This window comes from Barbatula barbatula, assembly GCF_947034865.1.
Source record: "Barbatula barbatula genome assembly, chromosome: 3".
Lineage (NCBI taxonomy): Eukaryota > Metazoa > Chordata > Actinopteri > Cypriniformes > Nemacheilidae > Barbatula > Barbatula barbatula.
In genome coordinates this window covers 2,322,984-2,349,163 of record NC_136764.1, presented here as the reverse complement: position 1 = coordinate 2,349,163, position 26,180 = coordinate 2,322,984, and the positions used below count along the sequence as shown (strand labels likewise).

Here is a 26,180-nt window from a genome sequence, read left to right as displayed (position 1 = left end):
ATAAAGGTAACCGATGAGCTGCTGGTACGTCTTCCCTTAGGTCTTATTTTCGAGAGGCAACATCACCTCAGGATGACAAAATCTCTATCATGTCTATCATGCAGTCAAGCATCACCAGTCATACAGGAGTGTCTTGAATAAATACAAATACTGTGAACAAACAATTTTTTGCCTCTCTCTTCTGTTACACATCAAGATATGTCGTAGATCAAATAGTCTGGTAATGAATAGAGTAGGCTATTTCAGAATCACTATATCATGATACCATCAATATAATAGACAAAATTGTATTGTATTTGCGAGTACACCGGATGCAGTTATTCTAGCCTCACTAAATGCCGCAAAGTGTCCTCCTTTTTGGTGTTATGGAAATGGCCACCCTATGTGAAACCCAAACTAAAGTCTCAAAATCTGACTTATTATAACAAGGATCAAATATTAAATTCACTGAGATTTCAATCTTTAAAATGGCATTATTCAGTCAATATTAAATATATTGTTGTTATATGTTCACAGAATATTCTGTAGGATGATTGTACCAGAGTACGCACTGAATGGTGATCACCTAATTAGATCCAGGTGCGCTATAGGCGTGTGAGTGCGTATAAGTAATGTTCTTGCGTTCATTGGGAAGCGTGTTGATTGTTGCAAACTTGGATGCTGGTTTTCTGAGTTGCTCCAGTATGGGGATCTTTGATCTGAACCGCACAGATCTTTGAGCGGAGCTGCACAGCATTTGGGTATGTTACCATGAAGAAAGGAATATTTAATTTGGGGTTGGCTGTATGCGTTTTGTTTGTTTTAGTGCACCTCCCGGGCTGTTTACCCATCATGGTTTAATGTTTAAAAAGCTGATTTGTTAATAATCAGATGGGTAGACTATTTTTAATGAGAGTATCCGTGAAAGGACTTGTTGTTTATATCATGTTCCCCTCTGTTATAGCTGAAGTTATCGAGAGCTGTTAATATGTTCTTGTGATTACAGTGAACTGATTGGGACCGGGACCTGGGCTTCCTCTTCCTCTTGCTCTGTTTTCCTTTTTTGGTCCTTTTGTCGCCTTGGGCACCTGGTTGCGCGGTGCCGCGGCGTTCCACCTTGCCTCGCCTCACCTCATTTTGCATCTGCTGGACCAGCCTGTATTGAGTGGACTTGACATCGGGCAAATTGAGACCCTAGTATTCAATTTGTGGGGCCGTTTGGGACCAGCCAGCATACATCGGGAGATTACGACACCAGAGTATAAATCCGTGTGGCATTTGGTCACCTCCGCACTGTTTCAATTGGAAGACTGTTGGTGGGGTTGGTATGGTATTATCGTGGGTGAATGAACTTATAAGTTGATGTGAGTGTCTGGGTGTGTTTGGTTGCTGCTAAAGGTGTGTGTGCGCGTGTGAGTGTCCATGAGTGAAATAAGTGTTAATGTGAGCGTGATCTTATGGAGTGAATCTTGTGGTATATTGTTAATGAACTTTGTAACGTGATAGTATCTGTTATTTTGTTGTTGCTTTATTTATTTTTTATTAACTTTTTATTTTCCCATTGTGTTTATTGATTTGATGCGTGACAATTGAATGACAACTGGAACTTTGTTGGACTAGCTAGGAAGTTGTGTTGTGCCATTTCCAGGTTAATAGTCCCCTTGGCCACTAGAGGGTGGTGTATTGCAGTGAAGACACAAAGTGGATTTATTGGTGCTGTTGATATTACGTGTTTGCTGTGATTCGATTTCTTGACTTGTACTAATCATGGCCAAGGGTGGTTGTTTGTATCTGCCTAGAACCTAGTCGGTTCGACACAATGTGCTGGCTACAGCCTATCTGTTAATTGTTTTGATTTTGTGTTACATGTTTGGTTGCCGCCTGAGTCAGGTGGTTATCTTGCTGTTGTGTTTAAATAAATTAATTGAAGCCGTGTACCAACACACAGTCTGAAGTGTTCATTCCTCACAACTTGAGCAGGCTTATTGCCTTGATTGGTAATTAGGGTGAATGTGGACCTCATCACATTTGGCGTGGTGCGCTTCTTCTGTTGTTGTTTTTTTGTACTGGGAAAAACAGTGGTTGAAGAGCAGGATCATGGTCTGGAATCAGAAGCAGCCGGAGCCGTCTGGAGGGATCCCTTTGCCTTAAGATATATAGGTTGCTCTTCCTGGGAGTTAACAGACTTATAACATCTTGTTTAAAGCCTTGTTTTTTTGTTCCCCCTCTCTCCCTGGTCACTTTCTAGTATGGCAGAGGAAATGCAGGCACAATTGCAGATGTTAACTGAACTGGTACAACAGTTACAGGCAGAAAATGTTAGGCTTCGAGAGGAAACCAGTCAAACGGAGCTTGTTAACCCAGCTGATGTTCCGGGGGAGAATTCTTTATTTGGGCCTACTCCACAGACTTCTTCCTTGTCGACTTTGATGCCTGGGTCTTCCCTCCCTGTGTTGACAGAACGATATTTTTATGTTCCGAGGGAACGGAAGTGTCCTTGTTTCTTAGGAAAAGCTTCCCAGGATCTGTTGGGTGTAGAGGACCCATGCCTAGATTTGATGGTCGGTCACAGAGCACTAAGTTCCCCTGTCAGCCGGATGGTAAACCTATATGTATTTGTTGTAATAAACCGGGTTATATTGCTAGGTTTTGTAATCTATCCCAGAATGCTGTAGAGAGAGAGGGGTTACGAACTGAGACCCATTTCAGGGCTACAGGTAGACCAACAGTCAATCAATTGGAAAACTAAAACCCTCCGTTGCTGGTGCCCAGGGAGCGGATGGGGAGTCTTTGGGCGAGGAGGTAGATAATGGTATTAAGCTCATAGGGAATTGTTCCGGTTGTAGAAATCAAACTAAGAGGAATATCAGTACCTTGTTTATTAGACACCGACTCTATGGTGACTACCATTACTGAACAGTTTTTTACTGAACATCTTCAACCCATTATGGGAACGGAGTTACAGTCATGTAATTGGTTAAAGTTAAAGGCAGCTAGTGGCCTTGCTATCCCGTATTTGGGCTATTTAGAGGTAGAAGTTCAAGTTCTCGATAGATTGGTTCCAAGAATGCGAATCTTAATAGTTAAGAATGCAAATGGAGCGCAGGAGCAGGGACAAATTGGTCGAGTCCCAGGGTTACTTGGGATGAATATTATTAATCAGTGCTATCAAGAACTGTTTGTACAGCATGGAGATTCCTTGTTTCAGACTCCAGGAGTAAGAGTGTCAGGAAAAGAATGGAAGTCCGCATTAGTGGAGTGTAGACAGCTTGACCGAGTCCAGGAGACTGGTCGGGTAGGTCTGGTTCGGGGTTTTGGACCTGCGGTTTTGGTGCCAGCTGGTACGTTGAAGTTTGTTCCAGCTACATGTCGTAACGATCTTGGATCTGCATTTTCCTCAGGTTTGCTGGAATCTTTGCCTTTAGAGAATTGTCAACTGCCCTGCGATTTGATCATATCCTCATCTTTCTTGCCAGTAACCCGGGGGAGGCTAGAAGTGCCTGTCGTGAATGTGGGGACGCAGGACCGGTGGATTCGGTCTAAAGCTGTTCTTGGGGAATTCCACTTGGCTTTGGTACAGTTGACAATGCAGGTAGAGTTTAATACCCAAGTATCCATGGAAGAGCAGGTAGCTGTGGTTCAAACAGTGATAGCCGAAGAATTTCCGGCATTAGATTTTTCACAGATTGCTTGGCCTAATTTGTCTTCCCAGGAAGAATTGGAGGTGTGTAGTCTGTTGAACAGGTACAGAGAGGTGTTAAGTAGAGGGGAAGGTGATTTGGGTTGTACTCCCTTGGTGGAGCATACTATACCTTTGTTAGATGAGGCGCCAGTACGCCAGCGTTACCGTAGATTACCCCATCTCAATACGATCAGGTAAAACTGCACATCCAAGAGTTATTAGATCAAGGAGTAGTGAAGCCAAGCTCTAGTCCATATGCCTCTCTGATTGTAGTCGTTCAGAAGAAGGATGGTGCAATTCGGCTATGTGTGGATTATAGAGTATTGAATTCAAGGCCTCAGAAAGATGCCTTTCCTCTTCCGCTGATCGAGGAATCCCTGGATGCTCTGGGAGGAGCTAGGTTATTTAGCACTTTAGATCTAGCTAGTGGTTATAACCAGGTTCCAGTAGCCAGGCGAGATCAGGAGAAGACTGCGTTTTGCACACCATTTGGGCTGTTCGAGTTCACCAGAATGCCATTTGGGTTGTGCAATGCACCAAGTACATTTCAACGTCTCATTGAAAGGATATTTGGTGACCAGAGGTTCCATGCGTTGCTTTTATATCTTGATGACATGTTTTTTCAACTTCTTTCCAACAGCATCTGGATCGTTTAGAAATGGTGTTGAGTCGTCTCCAGAAATATAATTTGAAATTGAAGTTCCAAAAATGTCATTTGTTCCAAACTGAAGTGAAATATCTGGGCCATATTATTTATGCAGAGGGTGTGGCTACTGACCCGGAAAAGGGTAGTGCCGTTTCACAGTGGCCAAGACCTAATAAGGTGAAATAATTATGGTCCTTTTTAGGTTTTGCCTCATATTATCGCCGATTTGTTGAAGGATTTGCATCAGTTGCCGCACCTTTGCACAAATTGGTGGGGTCTTTGCAGAGTAGTGGAAAGCACGTTTAGGAAAGGTAGGACTAGGCCCATTGCATTTGCAAGTAGAGGGTTGCGGCATTATGAGACTAACAAGTCAAACTACAGCTCCATGAAGCTGGAGCTTTTGGCATTGAAGTGGTCTGTAACAGAGTAGTTTAGAGAGTATCTAATGGGAAATAAGTTTATTGTATACACCGACAACAACCCCCTGAGCTATTTACAGACTGCGAAGTTGGCAGCTGTAGAACAGCGCTGGGCTTCCCAGCTCTAGCTCTTTGATTTTGAAATCCGTTATCATCCAGGGACAGCAAATCGCGATGCAGATGCCTTGTCACGTCTCCCCCACTTACTAGTAGTCATGGGCTGAATAATGCTGGGACTGCACTTCCGGCAGAAGAGGTGATAGAACAACAAACCTTACAGGATAACCGACAAGTTTTTGCTTTGGCTGTGAACGCGATACCTGATCTTTCGGCACTGCAGGCTCTAGACCTTGTGATTGGCCATTTCTTATTTTTTTGGAGAAAGGGAACCATACCTTCTAAGTGTGAAGTGGCTCAGGGTCCTGAAGGGTTCAAGGGGCTAGTAAAGCAGTGGGCACGCATCAGAGAGAACCAGGGCGTATTGTATCGACAAATCAAGCTTCCACCAGCCAGAGAGACTATCTTGCAAGTGCTGCTTCCCAGTGTTCTGCGTACGGAGGCATTAAATAATGTACAAAACAACCATGGCCATCAGGGTGTTGATCAAACTATACAGCTGCTTAGAGAGAGGTGCTATTGGCCAGGGATGTGGACGGATGTGTAGCATTGGTGCAACGAATACAGCCTAAGTTTCGCACCTATATTGGAAGGTTGACTGCCTGCAGACCGTTAGAAATCATTGCTATCTATTTCACCCTTATGGAACAAGCTAGCAATGGTCAGGAAAATGTTTTGGTGTTTTTTCCAAGTTCACTCAAGCATTTCCTACGTCCGATCAGAGAGCGAAGACAGTGGCTAAAGTGTTTGTCGAAAAGTGGTTTTCTGTATATGGGGAACCTGAAAGCGAGTTGTTCAAACATCTATGCTGTGTTTACGGCATTCAGAAAAGTCACACTACACCATATCATCCTGAATGAAATGGGCAATGTGAACGGTTCAACCGCACGTTGCATGATTTGTTGAGGACCTTGGCTCTGGAACAGAAAAGGAAGTGGCCACAGTTTCTTCCACAATTGTTGTTTGGTGAATGGTGGTATTGTATGCAATCTACACAGCACTCACCTTACAAACTAATGTTTGGACAGAAGACACAGTTGCCGATTGATTTTTTTTTGGGCGCTGTGGGGGAAGAGTTAGTGGAGAGGGAGTGTAAGTGATTGGATATTGCAACACAGGGATCATCTATTGGTTGCATATGAGAGTGCGCGTAAGTGTTTGGAGGAGAGAGCCCCTTCTCGGGGAGTAAACTCAGAGAGTGGTGTGCATATGCTTGCTCCAGGGACCTTAGTTAACTGTAGGAGTCAACCATTGGGTAGGAATAAGATTCAAGATGCATGGGTTCCTAATGTGTTTGAGGTGGTAGAATGTACGGATGGCCTTGATAATGTATACAAGGTACAACGACAAGACGGGGTGGGGTCTTCTAAATGCCTCCATAGGTCTGAGTTGAAACCCATTCCTGCTGCAGGTGGAAGGAATTCATTAGCCCCGGGACTCTTACTAGGTGCCGAAGGGGTAGAGGAAGACGCCAAAGCTAGGGGGGAATTATGGGTTTGTGGTAGAAATGGTTGTACCTCAGCCCAGTGTTTTGGGGCATGGAGGTGAGGTCAGGGAGAGTGGGAGTCAAAATCCATTTTCATTAGACACACGTTTGGTAACATATGTAGATAACGTGCCAGTCCCAATTGATAATCAAAGAGATGGAGATGATATGGTTGCTGCGGGGCTGCACTCTTACTCTTTTCAACTTCCGCAATCTGTTTTGCAGGGTTCGGGTTCTAGTGATGCTACGGTGAATTCTCACCACATTATATTTTAGATCATGGCAGTGGGAGGAGTAATTGAGTATTCACCGGGACGGTGACATTTTCTTGTGGGGGTATATGTAGTTGGTTGGACTCAGCCCCTATGGGCTGACATCATGCCAAAGTGCGTCCTACGCAGGTTCCGCTTGAGACCGGACGGCAGGGCGTTGGTTGGGAGTGCATACATGGCTGTCTAGCGCGACACTCGCGAGAGGCTCTTCACGGAGTTTGGCATTTTTCTTTTTGTTTAAGTTAGTCTTTTTTTTTGTGTTTGATACTCCGAGATAAATGCCACATCAAAGCATGCGCACAGAGATACACCAGCTGTTTTGAAGAACAGAAAGTCCATGCTTTTCTCTTCTCTCCAACTAAACTCTTTGCCATGCCCTTCTTTTTCTTTTCTTTTTTATTCTTTCGCAAGCCATTGCTGCCACAAAAAAATCTCTTCCTCTGACTCCATGTTTTTGGCGCGGAACTTTGTGCGATTGGTTCGTAAATCGGCAGATAGTAAAATCGTGCCGTTTATCACCTCGTCTGTATGATTTTCACATAAACTCACTCGTGACGTGTGCGTGGACATACGATCTTCCGACCATCAGAATTTGCGCCGTGTATGCCCCGCCTTTACTCACAGTAGTGTCTGTAGTTGACAGTGTGGATCCTTCAGTAGATCAGAGAGCAGCTTCACTCCTGAATCTTCTGGATTATTATAGTTCAGATCCAGTTGTGTCAGATGTGAGGGGTTTGATCTCAGAGCTGAAGTCAGAGCAATACAACCTTCAGATCCAATACTGCAGAACGACAGACTGAAGAGAGAAGAAAATAAATGAAATAATGAAAATAACATTTAGACAACAATCAGGAGTAAAATTATTTAATATTATTATTTCCCTTTTTACGAGATACAAGAAATAAATTAAATGATTGTAAATCACTGTCAGTTTATATTAACAGCATGATTAGTTTAATATATTCAAGTTAGTTATTAAAATGATTTAGTGATGAGTTTGGTGAAAATTCTGTATGAATCTGAATCAACAGAGAGTCATTGACTGACAGTCACTGTTGAGTCTCTTACATATAAAGATTTACATTTACATTTACATTTAGTCATTTAGCAGACGCTTTTATCCAAAACGACTTACAGATGAGGAAACATTGGAAGCAATTATAACAACATAGGCCACAAAATACATAAGTGCATCAAAACTAGTCCATTAAAGCCTAGCACAGTATAAAAAGCTAAGAATAGTGAGGTTAGTAAGTTTTTTTTTTTTTAAAGGAAAGGGAAGAGAATTAGGAAAAAAAATCAATCAGCGACGTGTTGACGGAAGAGATGCGTTTTTAGGCGTTTTTTGAAGATGGCAACCGAGTCTGCTGATCTTGTAGCAGCTGGTAGATCGTTCCACCAATGTGGAACAGATCCAGAGAAGGTACGGGAGAGTGACTTTTTTCCTTTTTGGGATGGTACCACTAGTCGTTGTTCTTTTTGGGATGGTACCACTAATCACAAAAGTTCCGATCCAGTTGTGTAAAGATGATTCTGATAAACTTATGAAGACCTTCATTTACATAATACATACACATGTTTAACTTTATTGCTTTAAGGATTTTCTTACTTTAGTGTCTTCAGTTTACAGTTTGTATTCTTCAGTCCATCAGAGAGCAGCTTCACTCCTGAATCCTTCAGAATATTGTCACTCAGGTTCAGTTCTGTCAGACTTGAGGAGTTTGATCTGAGAACTGACGCCAGTGATGAACAACTTTTCTCTGTCAGATTACAGCCCCTCAGACTGAAAGAGAAATAACAAAACAAAAGTGTGTTAAAACTTTAGTAATAAATTTATAATCAAATCAAGTTGATCTCATTTCAATGAAAGCTTGAAAACTTCTATGAGTGACAGTGAACTTCAGTAAAACATGATGTGTGTGTCCAGAAACACAAGAACAGTGTGTCATGTTAACTTCATGTATATGTAGAGAAACTTTCTGTATAATACAATTACATTTATTAATTAGGGAAATGTTTTTATCCAGAGAGATTTACACATGAGATTAATACAAGAAGAATGAATTTATCCAAGAGAAAACATAATACAAGTAAAGTGACTACATCAAATTTACACAAGAACAAGAGTGAAACAGCAAAAATACTCGACAGTCACTTGAATTAAACTAAATGATAATTTGATCAGTAACTCACAGTAGTTTGTGTAGTTGACAGTGTGGATCCTTCAGTAGATCAGAGAGCAGCTTCACTCCTGAATCTTCTGGATTATTAAAGTTCAGATCCAGTTGTGTCAGATGTGAGGGGTTTGATCTCAGAGCTGAAGTCAGAGCAACACAACCTTCAGATCCAATACTGCAGTCAAACAGACTGAAGACAGAAGAAAATAAATGAAATAATGACAATAACATTTAGACAATCATTAAAAGTACAATTATTTAATATATTTTAATTATTTCATATATTATTCACCAATGTATCAAATTATTTCCCTTTTTACAAGATACAAGTGATAAATTAAATGATTGTAAATCACAATAATATCATGAATAGTTTAATATATTGAAGTTAGTTATTAAAATGATCTCAGTTTGGTGATAATTCTGTATGAATCTGAATCAACAGAGAGTCATTGACTGACAGTCACTGTTGAGTCTCTTACATATAAAGATGATTCTGATAAACTTATGAAGACCTTCATTTACATAATACATACACATGTTTAACTTTATTGCTTTAAGGATTTTCTTACTTTAATGTCTTCAGTTTACAGTTTGTATTCTTCAGTCCATCAGAGAGCAGCTTCACTCCTGAATCCTTCAGTTTATTGTCACTCAGGTTCAGTTCTGTCAGACTTGAGGAGTTTGATCTGAGAACTGACGCCAGTGATGAACAATTTTTCTCTGTCAGATTACAGCCACTCAGACTGAAAGAGAAATAACAAGATAACAGTGAAGATATAAACACATCAAGAGATAATGTTTGAACAATGAGAATCATCTGCACAAGAGCTGAAGCAACATCTGCACCTGATAGAGAATCACTGCAAGAACTGAACCCTGACAGACGATTATAAATAAAAAACAAATGAATGAAAATCAGAAAAAGCCACAAGAGAGCAGCTCTCACTCTATAGATGCAGTGAACAATTCCATCATGTTTTATTGTGTCTCTGTAGGACATTAACTACAGTAATGTGGACTGTTAGATGTTCAGGTGAAACTGCAGGTAAATGACTCACTGAGCTGTTCTGGATGCTTTGATCACTGGCAGAAGCCTCAGAAGACATTCATCTGATGGATCATATTTCCTCAGATTAAACTCATCCAGCTTCTCTTCTGAGTTCAGTAACACAAACACCAGAGCCGACCACTGAGCAGGAGAGAGACGGACTCCAGTAAGACTAGACTCATCTCCTCTGTTCACATATGTTTGTACTTCCTGCACTAGAGAATGATCATTGAGTTCATTCAAACAGTGAAACAGATTGATGGATTTCTCTGGAGAGAGATTCTCTCTGATCTTCATCTTAATGTACTCGACTATTTCCTGTTTACTGTCAGAGCTTCTTCCTGTCTGTGTCATCAGATCTCGTAAGATTGTCTGACTGGACTCCAGTGAGAGACCCAGAAGAAATCTGAGGTAAAGATCCAGGTGTCCGTTCTCACTCTGTAAGGCCTTGTCCACTTCACTCTTCAGTAAATCACTCATGTTTGATCTCAATCCGCTGAAGTTTTCTGATGTTTTCTGAAGAAATGACAGAAACTTGAATAAAGCAGCGAGAAACTCCTGAACGCTCAGATGCACAAAGCTGAACACCTTCCCCAGGTTCAGTCCAAACTCCTCTCTGAAGATCTGAGTACAAACTCCTGAGTACACTGACGCTTCTCTGACATCAATGTCACACTCTCTCAGATCCTCCTCATAGAAGATCAGGTTCCCTTTCTCCAGCTGTTGAAAAGCCAGTTTTCCCAGAGACTCAAGACTCTTTCTAGCCTGCTGAAGATCTACCTCACATTTCCCATCATACTTCTGACTCTTCAGTTTGATCTGAAACATCAGGAAGTGTGTGAACATGTGAGTGAGAGTCTTGGGGATCTGTGCTGGACTCTCTGCTTCACTCAACATTCTCTGGAGAACAGTGGCTGAAATCCAGCAGAAGACTGGGATGTGACACATGATGTACAGACTTCTGGATGATTTCATGTGTGTGATGATTCTGTTGGCCAGACTCTCATCATTGATTCTCTTCCTGAAATACTCGTCCTTCTGAGGGTCATTGAATCCTCGTACATCTGTGATCAGATCAACACAGTCAGGAGGAATCTGATTGGCTGCTGCTGGTCGAGAGGTGATCCAGATCAGAGCAGAAGGAAGCAGATTCCCCTTGATGAGGTTTGTCAGCAGCACATCCACTGACGCTGATTCATCTCTGACATCAAACAAACTCGGATTCTTTGAGAAATCTAGAGGAAGACGACACTCATCCAGACCATCAAAGATAAACACAACTTTATAATCATCAAAGTCTGTCGATCTCAGTTCTGTTGTATCTGTGAAGAACTGATGAAGAAGATCCATCAGACTGATATTTGTCTGTTTGATCAGATTCAGTTCTCTGAAAGGAAGTGGAAATATGAAGTGAAGATCTTGATTTGTTTTTTCTTCAGCCCAATCCAGAATGAACTTCTGCACAGAGACTGTTTTTCCAATTCCAGCGACTCCTTTAGTCAGCACACTTCTGATGGGTTTGTTTAGTTCATGTGAGACTTTAAAGATGTCATTACATTTGATTTGTGTTTCTTGTGTCTCTGATCTTCTGGATGCCGTCTCAATCTGTCTCACCTCATGTTCATTATTGATGTCTTCACTCCCTCCCTCTGTGATGTACAGCTCTGTGTAGATCTCATTCACAAGTGTTGAGCTTCCTTGACTTGAGATTCCTTCATAAATTCTCTGGAATTTCTCTTTTAGTCTGGATTTGTGTTTCTTCATGTATAAAGGGGCGAGTTCTGATAAACAAAGGCAAATAAAAATAAAAATACATGTATACGATTAGAAAAAATATTTATATTTGACCTTAAGAGTGTTTTAAGATTTTGATGATCATGACATTAGATGAACACAAAAAGCTTCATGGTTCTATTGTGTTGATTTATTAACTGTAAATGTATTTTCACTAATAATCATCAGTAAATACAGACACTGTGTCTGTTCGTCTGAAGGTAAAGTGATGTCATAGTCACATGACTGAGAGCTCTTACTGGTCTGTAGTTTGTCAGCGAGGTCTGTTTGCTTCATCTTCCTCAGGACGTTCAGTGTGATCTTCAGAAACATCTCTCTGACTCTGATCTGATCTTCATCATCTTCCTCCTCTTCTCTCTCAGAGCATGATGGGTAATCTGGACTCAGTAGACTCTTGAAGATCTTCAGATCTTTCTTCATCAGAGAGATGAGTTTGTGCTCAAGCTCCTGAAAAAATTGTTCAAACACACATGATTTAGTTTTCTTATGAGGGCAGAAAAAGGTTTTAATGCTCATTTTAGTGAACACAGTTTTATTCTAAATTGCTTGAACCTCATTTCATGAAACCTGTAACACATTTAAACACTATAAACACACATCAAAACGTCTCGGTTACGTATGTAACCTCTGTTCCCTGATGGAGGGAACAAGACGTTGTGTCGAAGCCGACAGATGGGGTTCGCCCTTGAGAACCAGTCATCTCTGACTATTTTGAAAAGGCCAATGAAATTTGGCGAATGAAATTTGCATGCCGGGCCCCGCCCCCGGAAATCCGGGTATATAAGGGGAGCCGGCGTGCTCATTCATTTACCTTGTGTGCTGAGGAGCCTAAAAGCATCTCGTGACTGCTGCAGCGGACGGCTATTGTCGTGGCAAGAAGGACACAACGTCTTGTTCCCTCCATCAGGGAACAGAGGTTACATACGTAACCGAGACGTTCCCTTTCTGTCGGTCTCTCGACGTTGTGTCGAAGCCGACAGATGGGGTTCCTATGGAAAACGCCACGGCAATAGTCGCGTCACAATCTCCAGCGAAGCGACGTTGGCCAGCCTAGGCGAGTCAGACGAAGCGCTCTCGCGAGATTGTAACCTTCCAGTAGCTAGACAGGGGGACCCAGAGCTTCCAAGAAAGATGGGTAGCCCCTGTCCTCTGTCAACTCAGACGGCCCCAATGGCGAGAGCCGTCCGGCCTTAGGACCACTGGGTAAGCGCTATTCCCTCAAGTGGGAGGTGCGCTACGGAGACCACTTCCCACCCTCGGGGGGAATACAGTGGAGAAACAGCATGGTCTTACCGGCAGGGAAGAACTCATGGGAGGTATGTGCGAGAATCCGCAGGGTGGATGCTCACCCGGGGAAGGTCACGAGTTCCGGGGGAACAGCTCATGACGGAATCTCAGACGGAACCACCCTGCTGGGGGGTTACCACGTCTGGAGCACTGAGGTCGGTTAGAGTCACACGTAGATAACTCAACTTGTGCCCGCCAAAGGTGGCAGGCTGCTCCGCCCAGCCCGCTGCCTTGAGTGCTTAGTGATGGATGGAATGCCTATTCTTCGCCCGCGGGGAAAGAAGGGAGGCAGATGATTGCGCACTGACCCCCCCCAAGAGGGGGGCTGGCGCTTGTCGCAGGCGTACGCCCTGCCGGCCGCCGGTCTTACCTGGTGTTATCCTGCAAGACTCGAGCTGACACCGGATCCACGCGGAGGTTGTAGAACCTCGCGAAGGTGTGGGGCGTAGCCCAACCCGCAGCTCTGCATATGTCTGCCAGAGAGGCGCCCCGAGCCAGTGCCCACGAGGAGGCAACACCCCTGGTGGAGTGCGCCCTCACTGCCAGCGGGCACGGGCAATCTTGAGATCGGTACGCCGCCATGACGGCGTCCACGATCCAGTGCGCCAGTCTCTGTTTGGAGACAGCTTTCCCCTTCTGCTGACCTCCAAAACAAACAAAGAGCTGCTCAGAGCCTCTGAAGCTCTGCGTGCGGTCCACGTAGAGGCGCAAGGCGCGTACTGGACACAACACGGACGGGGTTGGGTCTTCCTCCCCGGTGGGGAGCGCCTGCAAGGTCACCACCTGGTCCCGGAAGGGAGTGGTGGGAACCTTGGGCACGTAGCCGGGCCGAGGTCTCAGGATCACGTGAGAATCACCGGGCCCGAAATTTAGGCACTCTGTGGACACGGAAAATGCTTGCAGATCCCCCACCCTCTTGATGGAGGCGAGCGCCGTCAGGAGAGCCGTCTTCATCGAGAGATGAGAAAGATCGGTCTCCCCGAGGGGCTCGAAGGGAGGCCTCTGGAGGCCCGCCAGGACCACATTGAGGTCCCAAGAGGGTACGGAGCGCGATCGAGGTGGGTTAAGCCTCCTCGCGCCCCTGAGGAACCTGATGATCAGGTCATGCTGCCCTAAAGGTTTTCCAGCAACTGGTTCGTGATGAGCGGCGATAGCGGCTACATACACTTTCAGTGTGGACGGAGAGAGTTTACTCTCCAACCTCTCCTGCAGGAAGGACAGCACGTGCCTGACCGAGCAAATCCGTGGGTCTTCTCTGCGAGAAGAACACCAAGACGAGAAGAGGCGCCACTTAAAGGCGTACAGCCGCCTCGTGGCAGGTGCCCTAGCCTGAGTGATGGTCTCCACCACCGCGGGGGGTAGACCACTCAGGATCTCCTCGTCCCATCCAGGAGCCAGACGTGGAGGTTCCAGAGGTCTGGTCTCGGGTGCCGCAACATGCCCCTCCCCTGAGAAAGAAGGTCCTTCGTCAGGGGAATCGGCCAGGGGGGAGTTGTCGTCAGGAGCATTAGCTCCGAGAACCAAGTCCGGTTGGGCCAGTACGGCGCAACTAGTACCACTTGATGCTCCTCTTCCCTGACCTTGCACAGGACCTGTGCAATGAGGCTCACTGGGGGGAAGGCGTACTTCCACTTGTCCCGTGGCCAGCTGTGCGCTAGGGCATCCGTGCCGAGGGGGCCCTCGGTCAGGGAGTACCAAAGCGGGCAATGGGTGGTGTCCAGGGAGGCAAACAGGTCCACCTGTGCCCGCCCGAACTGCACCCAAACAAGCTGGACCGCACGGGGGTGGAGTCGCCACTCTCCACGGGGCGTCGACTGACGAGAGAGCGCATCGGCTGTCTGGTTCAGGTCGCCCGGTATGTGAGTGGCACGCAGGGACTTCGTCACCTGTTGACTCCACAGGAGGAGGCGTCGGGCAAGTTGCGTTAACTGTCGTGAGCGTATACCCCCCTGATGGTTGATATACGCTACGGCAGTCGTGCTGTCTGATCGGACCAGTACGTGCTGGCCCTGCACGAGGGACCGTAGTCCCCTCAGTGCCAACAGAACAGCCAACAACTCTAGGCGGTTGATATGCCAACACAGCTGGGACTCCGTCCAGAGACCCGACACTGTGTGCCCCTTGCACACCGCACCCCAACCCCGTAAGGAGGCGTCGGTCGTTACCACGACGCGCCTCGGGACCTGCCCCATGGGGACGCCAGTCCGTAGAAAGGTCACTGATGACCACGGGGTTAGGATACGACGGCAGAGAGGTGTAATGACGATCAACCTCCTGCCTGTGTGCCACGCTCTCCAGGGAACTCGTCTCTGTAGCCAGTGCTGCAGCGGTCTCATGTGCATCAACCCGAGGGGAATTACCCCCGCCGAGGACGACATGTGGCCCAGGAGCCTCTGAAAAAGTTTCAGGGGGACCGCTGGTCGCTGCTTGAAGAGTTTCAGGCAGTTCAGCACTGACTGTGCACGCTCTGTCGTAAGCCGCGCCGTCATGGAGACAGAGTTGAGTTCCATACCGAGAAAAAAGGAACTCTGCGCAGGGGAGAGTTGGCTCTTCTCTCGGTTGACCCGTAACCCCAAACGGTCTAGGTGCCGAAGCACCAGATCCCTGTGTGTACACAACAGTTCTCGCGAGTGTGCTAAGATAAGCCAGTCGTCGAGATAGTTGAGTACCCGCACACCTCTCTCCCTGAGGGGAGTGAGGGCGGCTTCCACGACCTTCGTAAAGGCACGTGGGGACAGGGACAGACCGAATGGGAGGACCCTGTACTGATATGCTCGCCCCTCGAAAGCGAACCGTAGGTACGGCCGGTGACGAGGGAGAATCGAGACATGAAAGTACGCGTCCTTCAGGTCGATAGCCACGAACCAATCTTGACGCCTGACGGACGTCAAGATGCGCCTCTGCGTGAGCATCCTGAACGGCAGCTTCTGGAGGTGCCTGTTCAGGGCACGCAGATCTAGAATGGGGCGCAACCCTCCACCTTTCTTGGGGACGATGAAGTACGGGCTGTAGAACCCGCTGGACATCTCGGCCGAGGGGACGGACTCGATCGCTCCCTTCTCCAGAAGGGTTGCCACCTCCTCCCGCAGCACGGGAGCATCTCTGCCTCTGACCGAGGTAAAGAGGATGCCCCGAAACCTGGGCGGAGGTCTGGCAAACTGGATCGAGTAGCCGAGACGGATCGTGTTCTCCAGCCACCTTGACGGTCTGGTGAGTGCTAACCAAGCACTCAAAGACTGCGACAGGGGCACTAGAGGTACGATCTGCTTCATCGCCCCTGGGGAGGGCGGTTCGTGGGCTAGCGGTGCCGGCCCCGCCTCGTGGGGGGGCCGGCTCCGCTGATTTGCCTGCCTGGCGGCGCAGCTCAACGCACCGTCGAGGTGAGAGTGCTGAGGGCTGCGCAATTTTATACTCGGCCTTGCGTGTCGCCACAACGCAACGTCGAGTTGCCGAACACCGTCCTGCGGAGGGTGAGTGCGGCTGAAAGGGGGACCCAGAGAGAGAGACTGCTCTTTTTGTGAGGAAGTGGGCGCTAGGCCCTGAAAAGGGCCTAGCAGATGTTGGGACGGGGCAGGGACCGTCCATTTCCGACCCGTCAGCGATGGAATGGCTGGGGTCGGGCCCGATCTCGATCTCGCCGGGTCCGGCTCGTCAGGAACGCTTCTGCTTCCGCGGCGGCTGCTGACGAGACGGTGGTCGCTTCCTGTCCGTCCTCTTCCGGGGGGCCGCCTGAGGAGGGGGCACCGTAGCCGGAGCTGACGAAGAGGAAGGCCGGGGCTGCTGGGAGGCAGACGTTCCACGGGACCTCGACGGCCGAAAGGCGGTCGGGTCGCGGCGGGGCAGGATGTGCTTAATGGCCTCCGTCTGCTTCTGCACTGCCGAGAACTGCTGGGAGAAGTCCTCGACAGTGTCACCAAACAGCCCTCCTTGCGAGATGGGAGCATCGAGGAAGCGAACTTTCTCGGCTTCACGCATCTGCGCAAGGTTTAGCCAGAGGTGTCTCTCGTGGACCACTAGTGTGGACATCGCTCGACCCAAAGCTCGCGCTGTCACCTTCGTTGCCCGGAGGGCAAGGTCGGTGGCAGCGCGGAGCTCCTGCATAATCTTTGGGTCGGTCTTACCCTCGTGGAGCTCTTTCAGTGCCTTGGCCTGATGGACCTGCAGGATGGCCATGGCATGAAGAGCTGAGGCAGCCTGTCCAGCAGCGTTATAGGATTTCGACACCAGCGATGCCGAAACCCTACACGGCTTGGACGGGAGTCTAGGTCGAGACCTCCAGGTGGCCGCCGTCTGCGGGCACAGGTGCACCGCGACTGCACGTTCAGCCTGGGGGACATCAACGTAGCCTCTAGCTGCCCCGCCATCGAGGGAAGAAAGGGCGACAGAGTCAGCATGACGGGAACGAGCCGAAAAGGGGGCGTTCCAAGTCTTGCTGAGCTCCTCATGCACCTCGGGGAAAAAAGGTACAGGGGGCGTGCGCGGCTTGGAGCCGCGCTCGGACCCGATGTACCAATTATCCAGCCGCGAGCGTTGGGGCGTGGGCGGTGCGGTGCACTGCAGCCCGATGCTCGCGGCGGCCCGATAGAGCATGGCTGACATCTCGACGTCTGCCTTTTCCTGAACTCTATCTCCGGGCGGAGACGGCTCGAAGGAATCGTCAGGGTCGGATGCCAGGAGGTCGCCCTCCGATGCTGCGAGGGACATCTCATCGTCGTCACGCATCGAGTCCGATTGCGTGACGAAGGAGTAAGACGGTGTGGAACCGCCTTCCTGGGAACGGCCAGACGAGCGAGTCGGGGCGTGAACGGTCCGCGAGCCATCGGCTGACGGGTTTACGCTCACGGAAATCCCCATGCCACCCAAGCTGCTCGCCGCTGCTGACGGCGGGGCTGTGGCCACCGCGGTCGCAGAGCGGGAAGCAGACGAGGTGGTGGCTGGCTCTGAAAAGAGCGCAGCCACCCGTGACCGCAACTTCTGTATCGCCATCTGCCCGCAGTGCGGGCAGGATGACTCCACGAATGCTGCCTCAGCGTGTTGGACCCCCAAACACCTGACGCAAGCATCGTGTCCGTCCCCCTCCTCAATGAGGGAACCGCAACCACGAGAGCAGCGGGACATGCCACGCTTAGAAATTTGCTCTTTTAGAATATATCTCTTTCAGAAACACCTCTGGAACTGCTGAAACGCCGGGGGGATGATCGCTCGGAAGGGACAATCCGCTGCACCACGTCAGGAAATCAGCTGTCGTAGTCATTCGATGCATAGGCTCCGAAGAACAAAAGGTAAATGAATGAGCACGCCGGCTCCCCTTATATACCCGGATTTCCGGGGGCGGGGCCCGGCATGCAAATTTCATTCGCCAAATTTCATTGGCCTTTTCAAAATAGTCAGAGATGACTGGTTCTCAAGGGCGAACCCCATCTGTCGGCTTCGACACAACGTCGAGAGACCGACAGAAAGGGAACTACAGAAACAAAATCATATTTTCTTTAATTCATATTTTGGCTTCAAATGATTCTCAAAGCATCAAATACACATCAGCATTGATAACACACTGAGATCTATTTCAAATCAATATGATCGTGACTTCTTACTACAATGAATCAGTTTGAAACTAAACATCTAAACATGTTTCAGAATCATCAGTAATAATAACAGTAATCTGTGTAAAGCTGCAGTACGACTGACAGTAAAAGAATCTCATGAAACGCCCCTTAAACATACAGCTGTGATTTTGGGTTTATAAACATATTTGGGGGTAAAAAAAAGAAAAACAGGCACAGACACACACACTGTTGTAAATTCCCTATTACTGTTTTATTTTATTGTGAAGGAATGATGCAGTGCTGAATTTAGTGTTTTTACATCAGGCACCTCGCTGGGCAGCTAAGGGGTCCTTGGAAACATTATGTTTTGCCTTTCGCGGATGCTTAGTTTATTTTCACATTGATGCCTGTTTGCGTTTGTGATAAAGGTGGGTTATAACGATCCGTTAATGATCGCATATTAGTTCTTTTGATGTGCAAATGAAGCTGCGATATTCGGCACATATTTAAGTTAACGCTATTTTGTAGCGATGTTTATATGATGTTAAGTTCAAGCTAAAATGTGCTCATTAAGTTAGCACACTTCCTTATATATATTATTTATGTTTGTTCATTACAGATCAATGTAAAGGCTCAAACAGTAAACATCGTGCTGTGTGTAATTTGGAGTGGAAATTCATTCATTAAAGCTACGTCAGCTGTTCTACTGTGTCCGGTCTCGCTCTCTAATCGGAGTGTCTGTGTGGATGAGGTGTTCCAGCGAATCCACCTAAAATAACATACAGTCCTAGATCTCCCGAATATTGGTCCTTCGAGCCGAATTACTTCACCCATATCAGCAAAATGGGCACAATGCGAGCATCAATTATTACAAGTGAAGCAAGAGGACGCCCACGGCAGTTACCAGCTTACCTTCAGGGCTATCAGGTCAGCCTTCCTCAGTCCCTCATGCCTTATACTGCTCCTCATCAGGATGACAACTTAAGTGCCAGTGCACAGCAGTTGCAGTCACTTAGCCTGCAGACTGGGTCTGCTACTCCAGGTGGCCAGCTACTCTCGGCACTCGAGCCCCCGCCCTGTCATTTCCCAGCAGCAGCAGTCGATAAGGTGCGCCAGTGGACCACAGCACCACAAGTTAGCGCATATCCAAGCTTACCAACGGTGTGTGGAAGGCCGCCATCTGCTGCCCTAAGTGAGTGCAGCTGGCAAAGCCACACCTTCACAGACTACTGCCTCAGTGAGCCAGGTTCTCCAGCCTCACCGCAATTAGTACAGGCGAACCCAAGCTTAGTGCCAGATATTACAACCTGGGTAAGCACACCAGCAGTCAGCATGCGGCCAGCTGCATTTACTGCCAGCACCACAAGCCCAGTATTACTGTCCCAAGCTATAACCACTAGCCCCAGTCACAGCTATGGCAAAGAGGACATTCTAACCCAGTCCCTTCCAGCAACATTAACATCTATCTCACAGTTTGCAGCAGTCCAGCCAACAGCATCTACACTGTACCAACCAGCCTATCCAATAATGCATCCCATGACTACATCTATAAACGTCCAGCATAGGGACCCAGCTACACCTATGCCAGTCCAATACCTGCCCAGTTCTACAGCTCCAGCCTATCCAGTATACCAGCCCTCTCCAACTGTGATAACGCCAACATGCCAACCCCTGGCTACACCAGCACTGCACCTGGGGCGTCAACACGCAACTCCATCAGCTATCACTGCACACCAAAGCTACCAGCCAGATCCGCCATTACAACCTGTTCTACAGCCTCAGCCTCCCTTTGCAGTGCAGCCTGTCTACCAGACAGTGCCCATGATGCCAAGTCTGTCTCTCCAGGCATACAACACTCTCCCACCACAGAACACCATTCCGCAGTCTCCATACAGTTTCCAGCCGCTGAAGCAGCCTGTTCCGGTACCTGAACTGTCAAAGCTGGTCCATGACAGTGAGAGAGAATTCACCGACCTCAAGATGGCACTCGACCACCTGCTTGGCCCTCACACAGAGCTCTCAGAGTACTACAAGTACCGTGTACTTATGGAGCACCTAGTCCTGGATAAAGCTAAGCTAATCGCTCAGTCCTGCAGACATTATTCCCAACCCTACATGGCTGCAATGGAAGCATTACAGCGCCAGCATGGACAATCACATCAGCTCGCACAAAGTGAGATTGCTGCAATCTTAAATGCTCCTGATGTTAAATCCGGAGACACCAAAGGCTTCCAGAGTTTTGCTCTCAGTGTCGACCTACTGGTAGGAATGCTCACTTCATTAGAGGGACCCAGTGGGATGGAAATAATGTCAACCGGTCATGTCGACAAACTGCGTAGCAAGCTGCCCAAGCACATGAGAGACAGTTTTGTAGAACATCTTCAAACACAAGGCCGTCTCAACACGAGTCGACTCAACCCCTACAGCCTTAGAGACCTCGCTAATTGGCTCAAAGTTAAGGCGGAAGCTCAAAGACTATCTGCAAAAATGGCACAATGCCACCGTCCTGAAGAGCCCCATATCTCGAGGAGAGACAGACACGCTCCGGCTTCCAAGCCCCGAGGGCAGTCTGTGTCCGTTTATCATGGCTCTGACAAACCTAAAGCTGATGACAGTCATCCTGCGGAGGCAGCCCGCTATAATCCCAAGTACAAGAAGTTATGTCTCTTCTGTAAGAGCACAGAGCACTATCTGTCACAGTGCACAGAAATTGTACAGCGTTCAGCAAATGACGTCAGGAAATGGCTTGAACGTGGTAAGCGCTGTCGTAACTGTGGTCGGACCAGCCACCAACCCGAAGCCTGCACCTTAAAGAAACCATGCAGCGAGTGTCAAGAGATTCATCTGAGCGTTTTACACAACGTTGCAAAGTCAGACTCAAGTGTCTACCTCATCACTCCACGTGATCAAGTCACAGTCAGCAACTCCAAGCAAGGAAGAAAGGTGTATCTCAAGGTGGTGCCCATTATAATAAGTCACGGCCGCAAGTCACTGAAGACCTATGCCATTCTGGACGATGGGGCTGAACGAACAATACTACTACCAGCTGCTGGCCAACATCTAGGCCTCAAAGGTGAAGCAGAGACCCTCACTCTACGTACTATCCGTCAAGATGTCGCCCATCTTGCTGGTGAGTCTGTCTCTTTCTATGTAGCTTCTCAAGCACACCCGAGAGAGCGCCACCTCATAAAAGATGCCTATACAGCCGGCCAACTAGCTCTAGCCGAGCAATCCTACCCTATGCCTTCCTTACAGAGACTTTATGGGCATCTACAGGGCCTCCCACTCTCAGACTTCAGTGAAGTGCAACCATTGCTACTAATTGGCGCAGATTGCACACACTTGATCACAGCTAAACAGCCAGTGAGAATTGGTTCTAAAGGCAATCACACAAGCCTCGGCTGGGCACTTCAAGGTCCAGAAAGTACGGTTTCTACTGCTGCTTCCTGCTACTTTACCTCCCTCACACCAGCACCAGATGAACTCTACCAACATGTCGAACGTCTATGGCAACTGGACATCCTTCCGTTCAGAAACGAGAAGCTGGCAGTCCGCTCCCGTCTGGACCAAGAAGCCATAAACACCCTTGAGACACACACCGAAAGAGTCAAGGTGGGTGACATACGGCGCTACGCCACCCCACTCTCCGTGTCAAAGGTGCACCACCACTCAAAGCCACACCTGAAGCAGTTATGCCCCTTCTTCGTGGCACAGAAAGGTGATTACGAAGAGATCCAGCTCTAGCTAAACAGTACGAGGCCGAGATCCAAAAGCTCATCAACGGAGGCTGTGTTGTCAAGCTCAGTGACGACGAGGCAAAGGCATCCAATGAGTAGTGGTTCATACCCCATCACCTCGTTCAACAAAACGGCAAGCACCGTCTTGTATGGGACTGCTCCTTCACCTACAACGGGCTTGGACTTAATGAACAGCTCCTAGCAGGTCCCACCATCGGTCCATCTCTCATCGGTGTCCTCCTGCGCTTTCGTCAGTATGCAGTGGCCATAATTGGGGATATCCGAGCAATGTTCCACCAGGTTCGTCTCCTGCCTGATGACCAGCCTCTACCGAGATTCGTCTGGAGGAGCCTCAAACAGGAGCAGCAACCTGAGGTCTACCAGTGGTGCGTCCTGCCATTTGGGACAACTAGCAGCTCTGCTGCACCACATTCGCAAAAACACGCTAGGGACCATGTGGAAGGCAATGAGGACATCCTGCAGTCCATTGAGCAGTGTTTTTACGTGGACAACTGCCTGCAGAGCCTCTCAACACCTAGGTCGGCAAAGCTTCTTATCGACAAGTTGAGGCAGGTTCTCGCTTTAGGCAGGTTTGAGATTCGGCAATGGGCAAGCAACGTCCAAGCTGTCGTCGCCCATCTACCCTCTACTGCCCGCGCCAAGAGTGCAGAGCAATGGCTGGCAGAGAAAAGCCCCGACCCACAAGAGCCAGCACTGGGCTTACGGTGGTATTGTCCAACTGACCGACATGGCTTCCGAGTTAAGCCTCCCGAGAGTCAAACGCTCACCATGCGCCATGTCTACAAGGTGCTAGCCCGGCAATATGACCCGCTGGGGATCATCATCCCCTACACAACGAGAGCTAATATCCTCGTTCAGAAGCTGTGGGCAAAGAAGAGGAGCTGGGATGACCCGAACCTTCCTCCAGAGATCGTTGAGGCTTGGTCAAGCTGGGAGAGAGAGCTTCCTGAACTGGCAAGTGTGTGCATTCCCCGAACATACGCTCCATTGGAAGCTGCCACTGAAGCTACAGAGTACACTCTTCACGTCTTCTGTGACTCCTCGGAACGTCTTGCCACGACGGTCAACCAAGTTCAAGTAGTCCTTCGTCATGGCTAGGTCGAGATTAGCCCCTAAGCGCCAACAGTCAATTCCACGTTTACAGCTCTGCGCAGCTCTGACTGGAGCTCAACTGTCATCCCTCATCCAGCGAGAGCTCACTCTAAAAATCACTGAGACTTATCTTTGGACTGACTCAACTACAGTCCTGACCTGGCTGACATCTGAGTCCTGCAGGTTCAAGGTCTTTGTTGGGACCAGGGTCTCCGAGATCCAAGACCTGACTGCTTCACACATCTGGCAGTATGTGGATACAGAAAACAATCCGGCTGACAACTTAACAAGGGGTAAGACCCTAGCCGAACTGGCTGCCCCAAACCGATGGATCCAAGGTCCAGCCTTCCTCCGCTCTCCATCGCGCAGATGGCCTTCAGCTCCAGATTCTGTCAACTCAGCAGATCCCTCTGAGCTCAAGCAGACCATCTTCTGCGGCCTCACGCGAATATGCCCTCCAGACCCAATGCCTGACATTTCACTGTTCAACAACTGGGTGGATCTGGTTAAGGCTACGCACCATTTGCTTCACGGGCCGGCCGCAGACCCATCATCCCCTACTCCTGATTTCCATCGTGCCGAGGCTCACCTGCTGAAGTCCAGCCAAGCAGAGAGCTTTCCTGAAGAAGTCAAGTGCCTGAAGGCCGATAGGCCTGTCTCCCCTAGCAGCAGTTTAAGTTCACTCGCTCCAGAGATAGACCTAGAGTCTGGCCTTATCCGAGCTGGAGGTCGATTTAGGCGCATTGAATCCGGCCCTACTGACATCCACCGGTCGTACTTGATCCCAGCAATGCTACCACAAGACTCCTCATCAGAGATGCGGACGCACGTCTGCTACACCCGGGCCCTGACAGAGTCTTTGCACCCGGGCCTTTTCAGAGTCAGAACTCAGGCGGCGGTATTGGATTATACCTGGGAGACAGGCTGTGAAAAAACATCAGAGAACCTGCCCTGAGTGCACCAAATGGAGAGGAAAGCCTTCGGTTCCCATGATGGCAGACCTTCCTCCGTCCAGTCTGCGACTCCTAAAGCCCCCATTCTACTCTACAGGAATGGACTGTTTCGGTCCATATGTCATCAAGGTTGGACGCCGGAACGAGAAGCGATGGGGGGTGATCTTCAAGTGTCTCACGACACGCTGTGTCCACCTAGACCTGCTGGCTGGTCTCGACACAGACACTTTCCTCCTGGCATTGAGAAGGTTCATAGTACGAAGAGGGACCCCCGCTGAGATACTCTCAGACCAAGGGACTAATTTTCGAGGGGCTGAGAGAGAGCTTAGAGAGGGGTTCGCAGCTATGGTCCCAGATCTACAAGAGAGACTTGCCAACCATCAAATTAAGTTCCAGTTCAACCCACCAGCGGCGCCTCACTTCGGTGGGTTTTGGGAACGTGAAATACAGTCCGTCAAGAAAGCCCTCCAGGTGGTTATCGGCACGCAATCCCTCCATGAAGACGTCCTCCTCACCATATTAATCGAAGTTGAAAGCATCCTCAATGCTAAGCCCTTGGGCTATGTTTCATCAGACATAGCTGATCCGGATCCTGTGACGCCTAACCTGCTGCTGATGGGACGGCGGGACGCCTCCTTACCCCAAGTCTCTTACGCTCCTGACACCCTCACAAGAAGACGCTGGCGCCACTGTCAGATGATGGTGGACCACTTCTGGGCTCAGTTCCTTAGGCATTACCTTCCTTCACTACAAGTCCGGCAGAAGTGGCGGTGGCCCACCAACGACCTTGTTCAGAGCACAGTCGCTATGATCGTCGATCCCCAGCTTCCGAGAGCGCAGTGGCCTATTGGGAGGATTGTCAAGGTGATAGAGAGTGCAGACGGTCATGTCCGGTCGGCCGAGGTTCAAGTCGGGGAGAAGACTTACTTGGTGGGTTATTACGATCCGTTAATGATCGCATATTAGTTATTTTGATGTGCAAATGAAGGGGCGATATTCGGCGCATATTTAAGTTAACGCTATTTTGTAGCGATGTTTATATGATGTTAAGTTCAAGCTAAAATGTGCTCATTAAGTTAGCACACTTCCTTATATATATTATTTATATTTGTTCATTGCATATACCAGTACAGATCAATGTAAAGGCTCAAACAGTAAACATCGTGCTGTGTGTAATTTGGAGTGGTAATTCATTCATTAAAGCCACGTCAACTGTGTCCAGTCTCGCTCTCTAATCGGGAGTGTCTGTGTGGATGAGGTGTTCCAGCGAATCCACCTAAAATAACATACAGTCCTAGATCTCCCCAATACACACAGACACAGACACACAGACACACACACACACACAGACACACACACACACACACACACACACAGACACACACACACACACACACACACACACACACACACAGACACACACACACACACACACACACTCACCTGGAAAACAGACTCCATGTGCTTCCCTTTGAATGAGACATTTGTTGTGTTTCTGTAATTGAACAATAAATGAAATATTTTTCACTTATCTATTGCACTGTAACTTCAATAACTGCATTAACTAATCTACTGCTCTGTAACCTATAAACTGCTTTAACTCATCTTCTGGACTGCAACCTATTAACTGCATTAACTAATCTACTGCTCTGTAACCTATAAACTGCTTTAACTCATCTTCTGGACTGCAACCTATTAACTGCATTAACTCGTATACTCCACCGTAACTTTAGTAACTGCATTAACTCATCCACTGCACTGTAACTTCAACAACTGCATTAACTCACCTATTGCACAGCAACTTTAATAGCCAATGTCAATAATTTATGCATACCTAAGTCACTTGCACTATTTTAGTCTAAATTATTATCTGTTCATATCCACCTGTACATTAATGTTCATAGTATATAGCCATCTGTAT

General features: G+C 48.0%; 1 protein-coding gene across 1 annotated transcript in view; it reads right to left on the bottom strand.

Moving 5' to 3' along the window:
* Positions 1–26,180, bottom strand: part of LOC306891691 (NLR family CARD domain-containing protein 3-like) — a 36,688-nt gene that overhangs the window by 5,628 nt on the left and 4,880 nt on the right. Inside the window, exons 4-10 of the mRNA XM_079452162.1 lie at positions 25,703–25,754; positions 11,863–12,070; positions 9,840–11,610; positions 9,351–9,524; positions 8,795–8,968; positions 8,211–8,384; positions 7,224–7,397 (exon numbers count right to left, since the gene is read on the bottom strand). Coding sequence (XP_079308288.1) covers positions 7,224–7,397; positions 8,211–8,384; positions 8,795–8,968; positions 9,351–9,524; positions 9,840–11,610; positions 11,863–12,070; positions 25,703–25,754 — 2,727 coding nt within the window. The remainder of the gene's footprint in view (positions 1–7,223; positions 7,398–8,210; positions 8,385–8,794; positions 8,969–9,350; positions 9,525–9,839; positions 11,611–11,862; positions 12,071–25,702; positions 25,755–26,180) is intronic.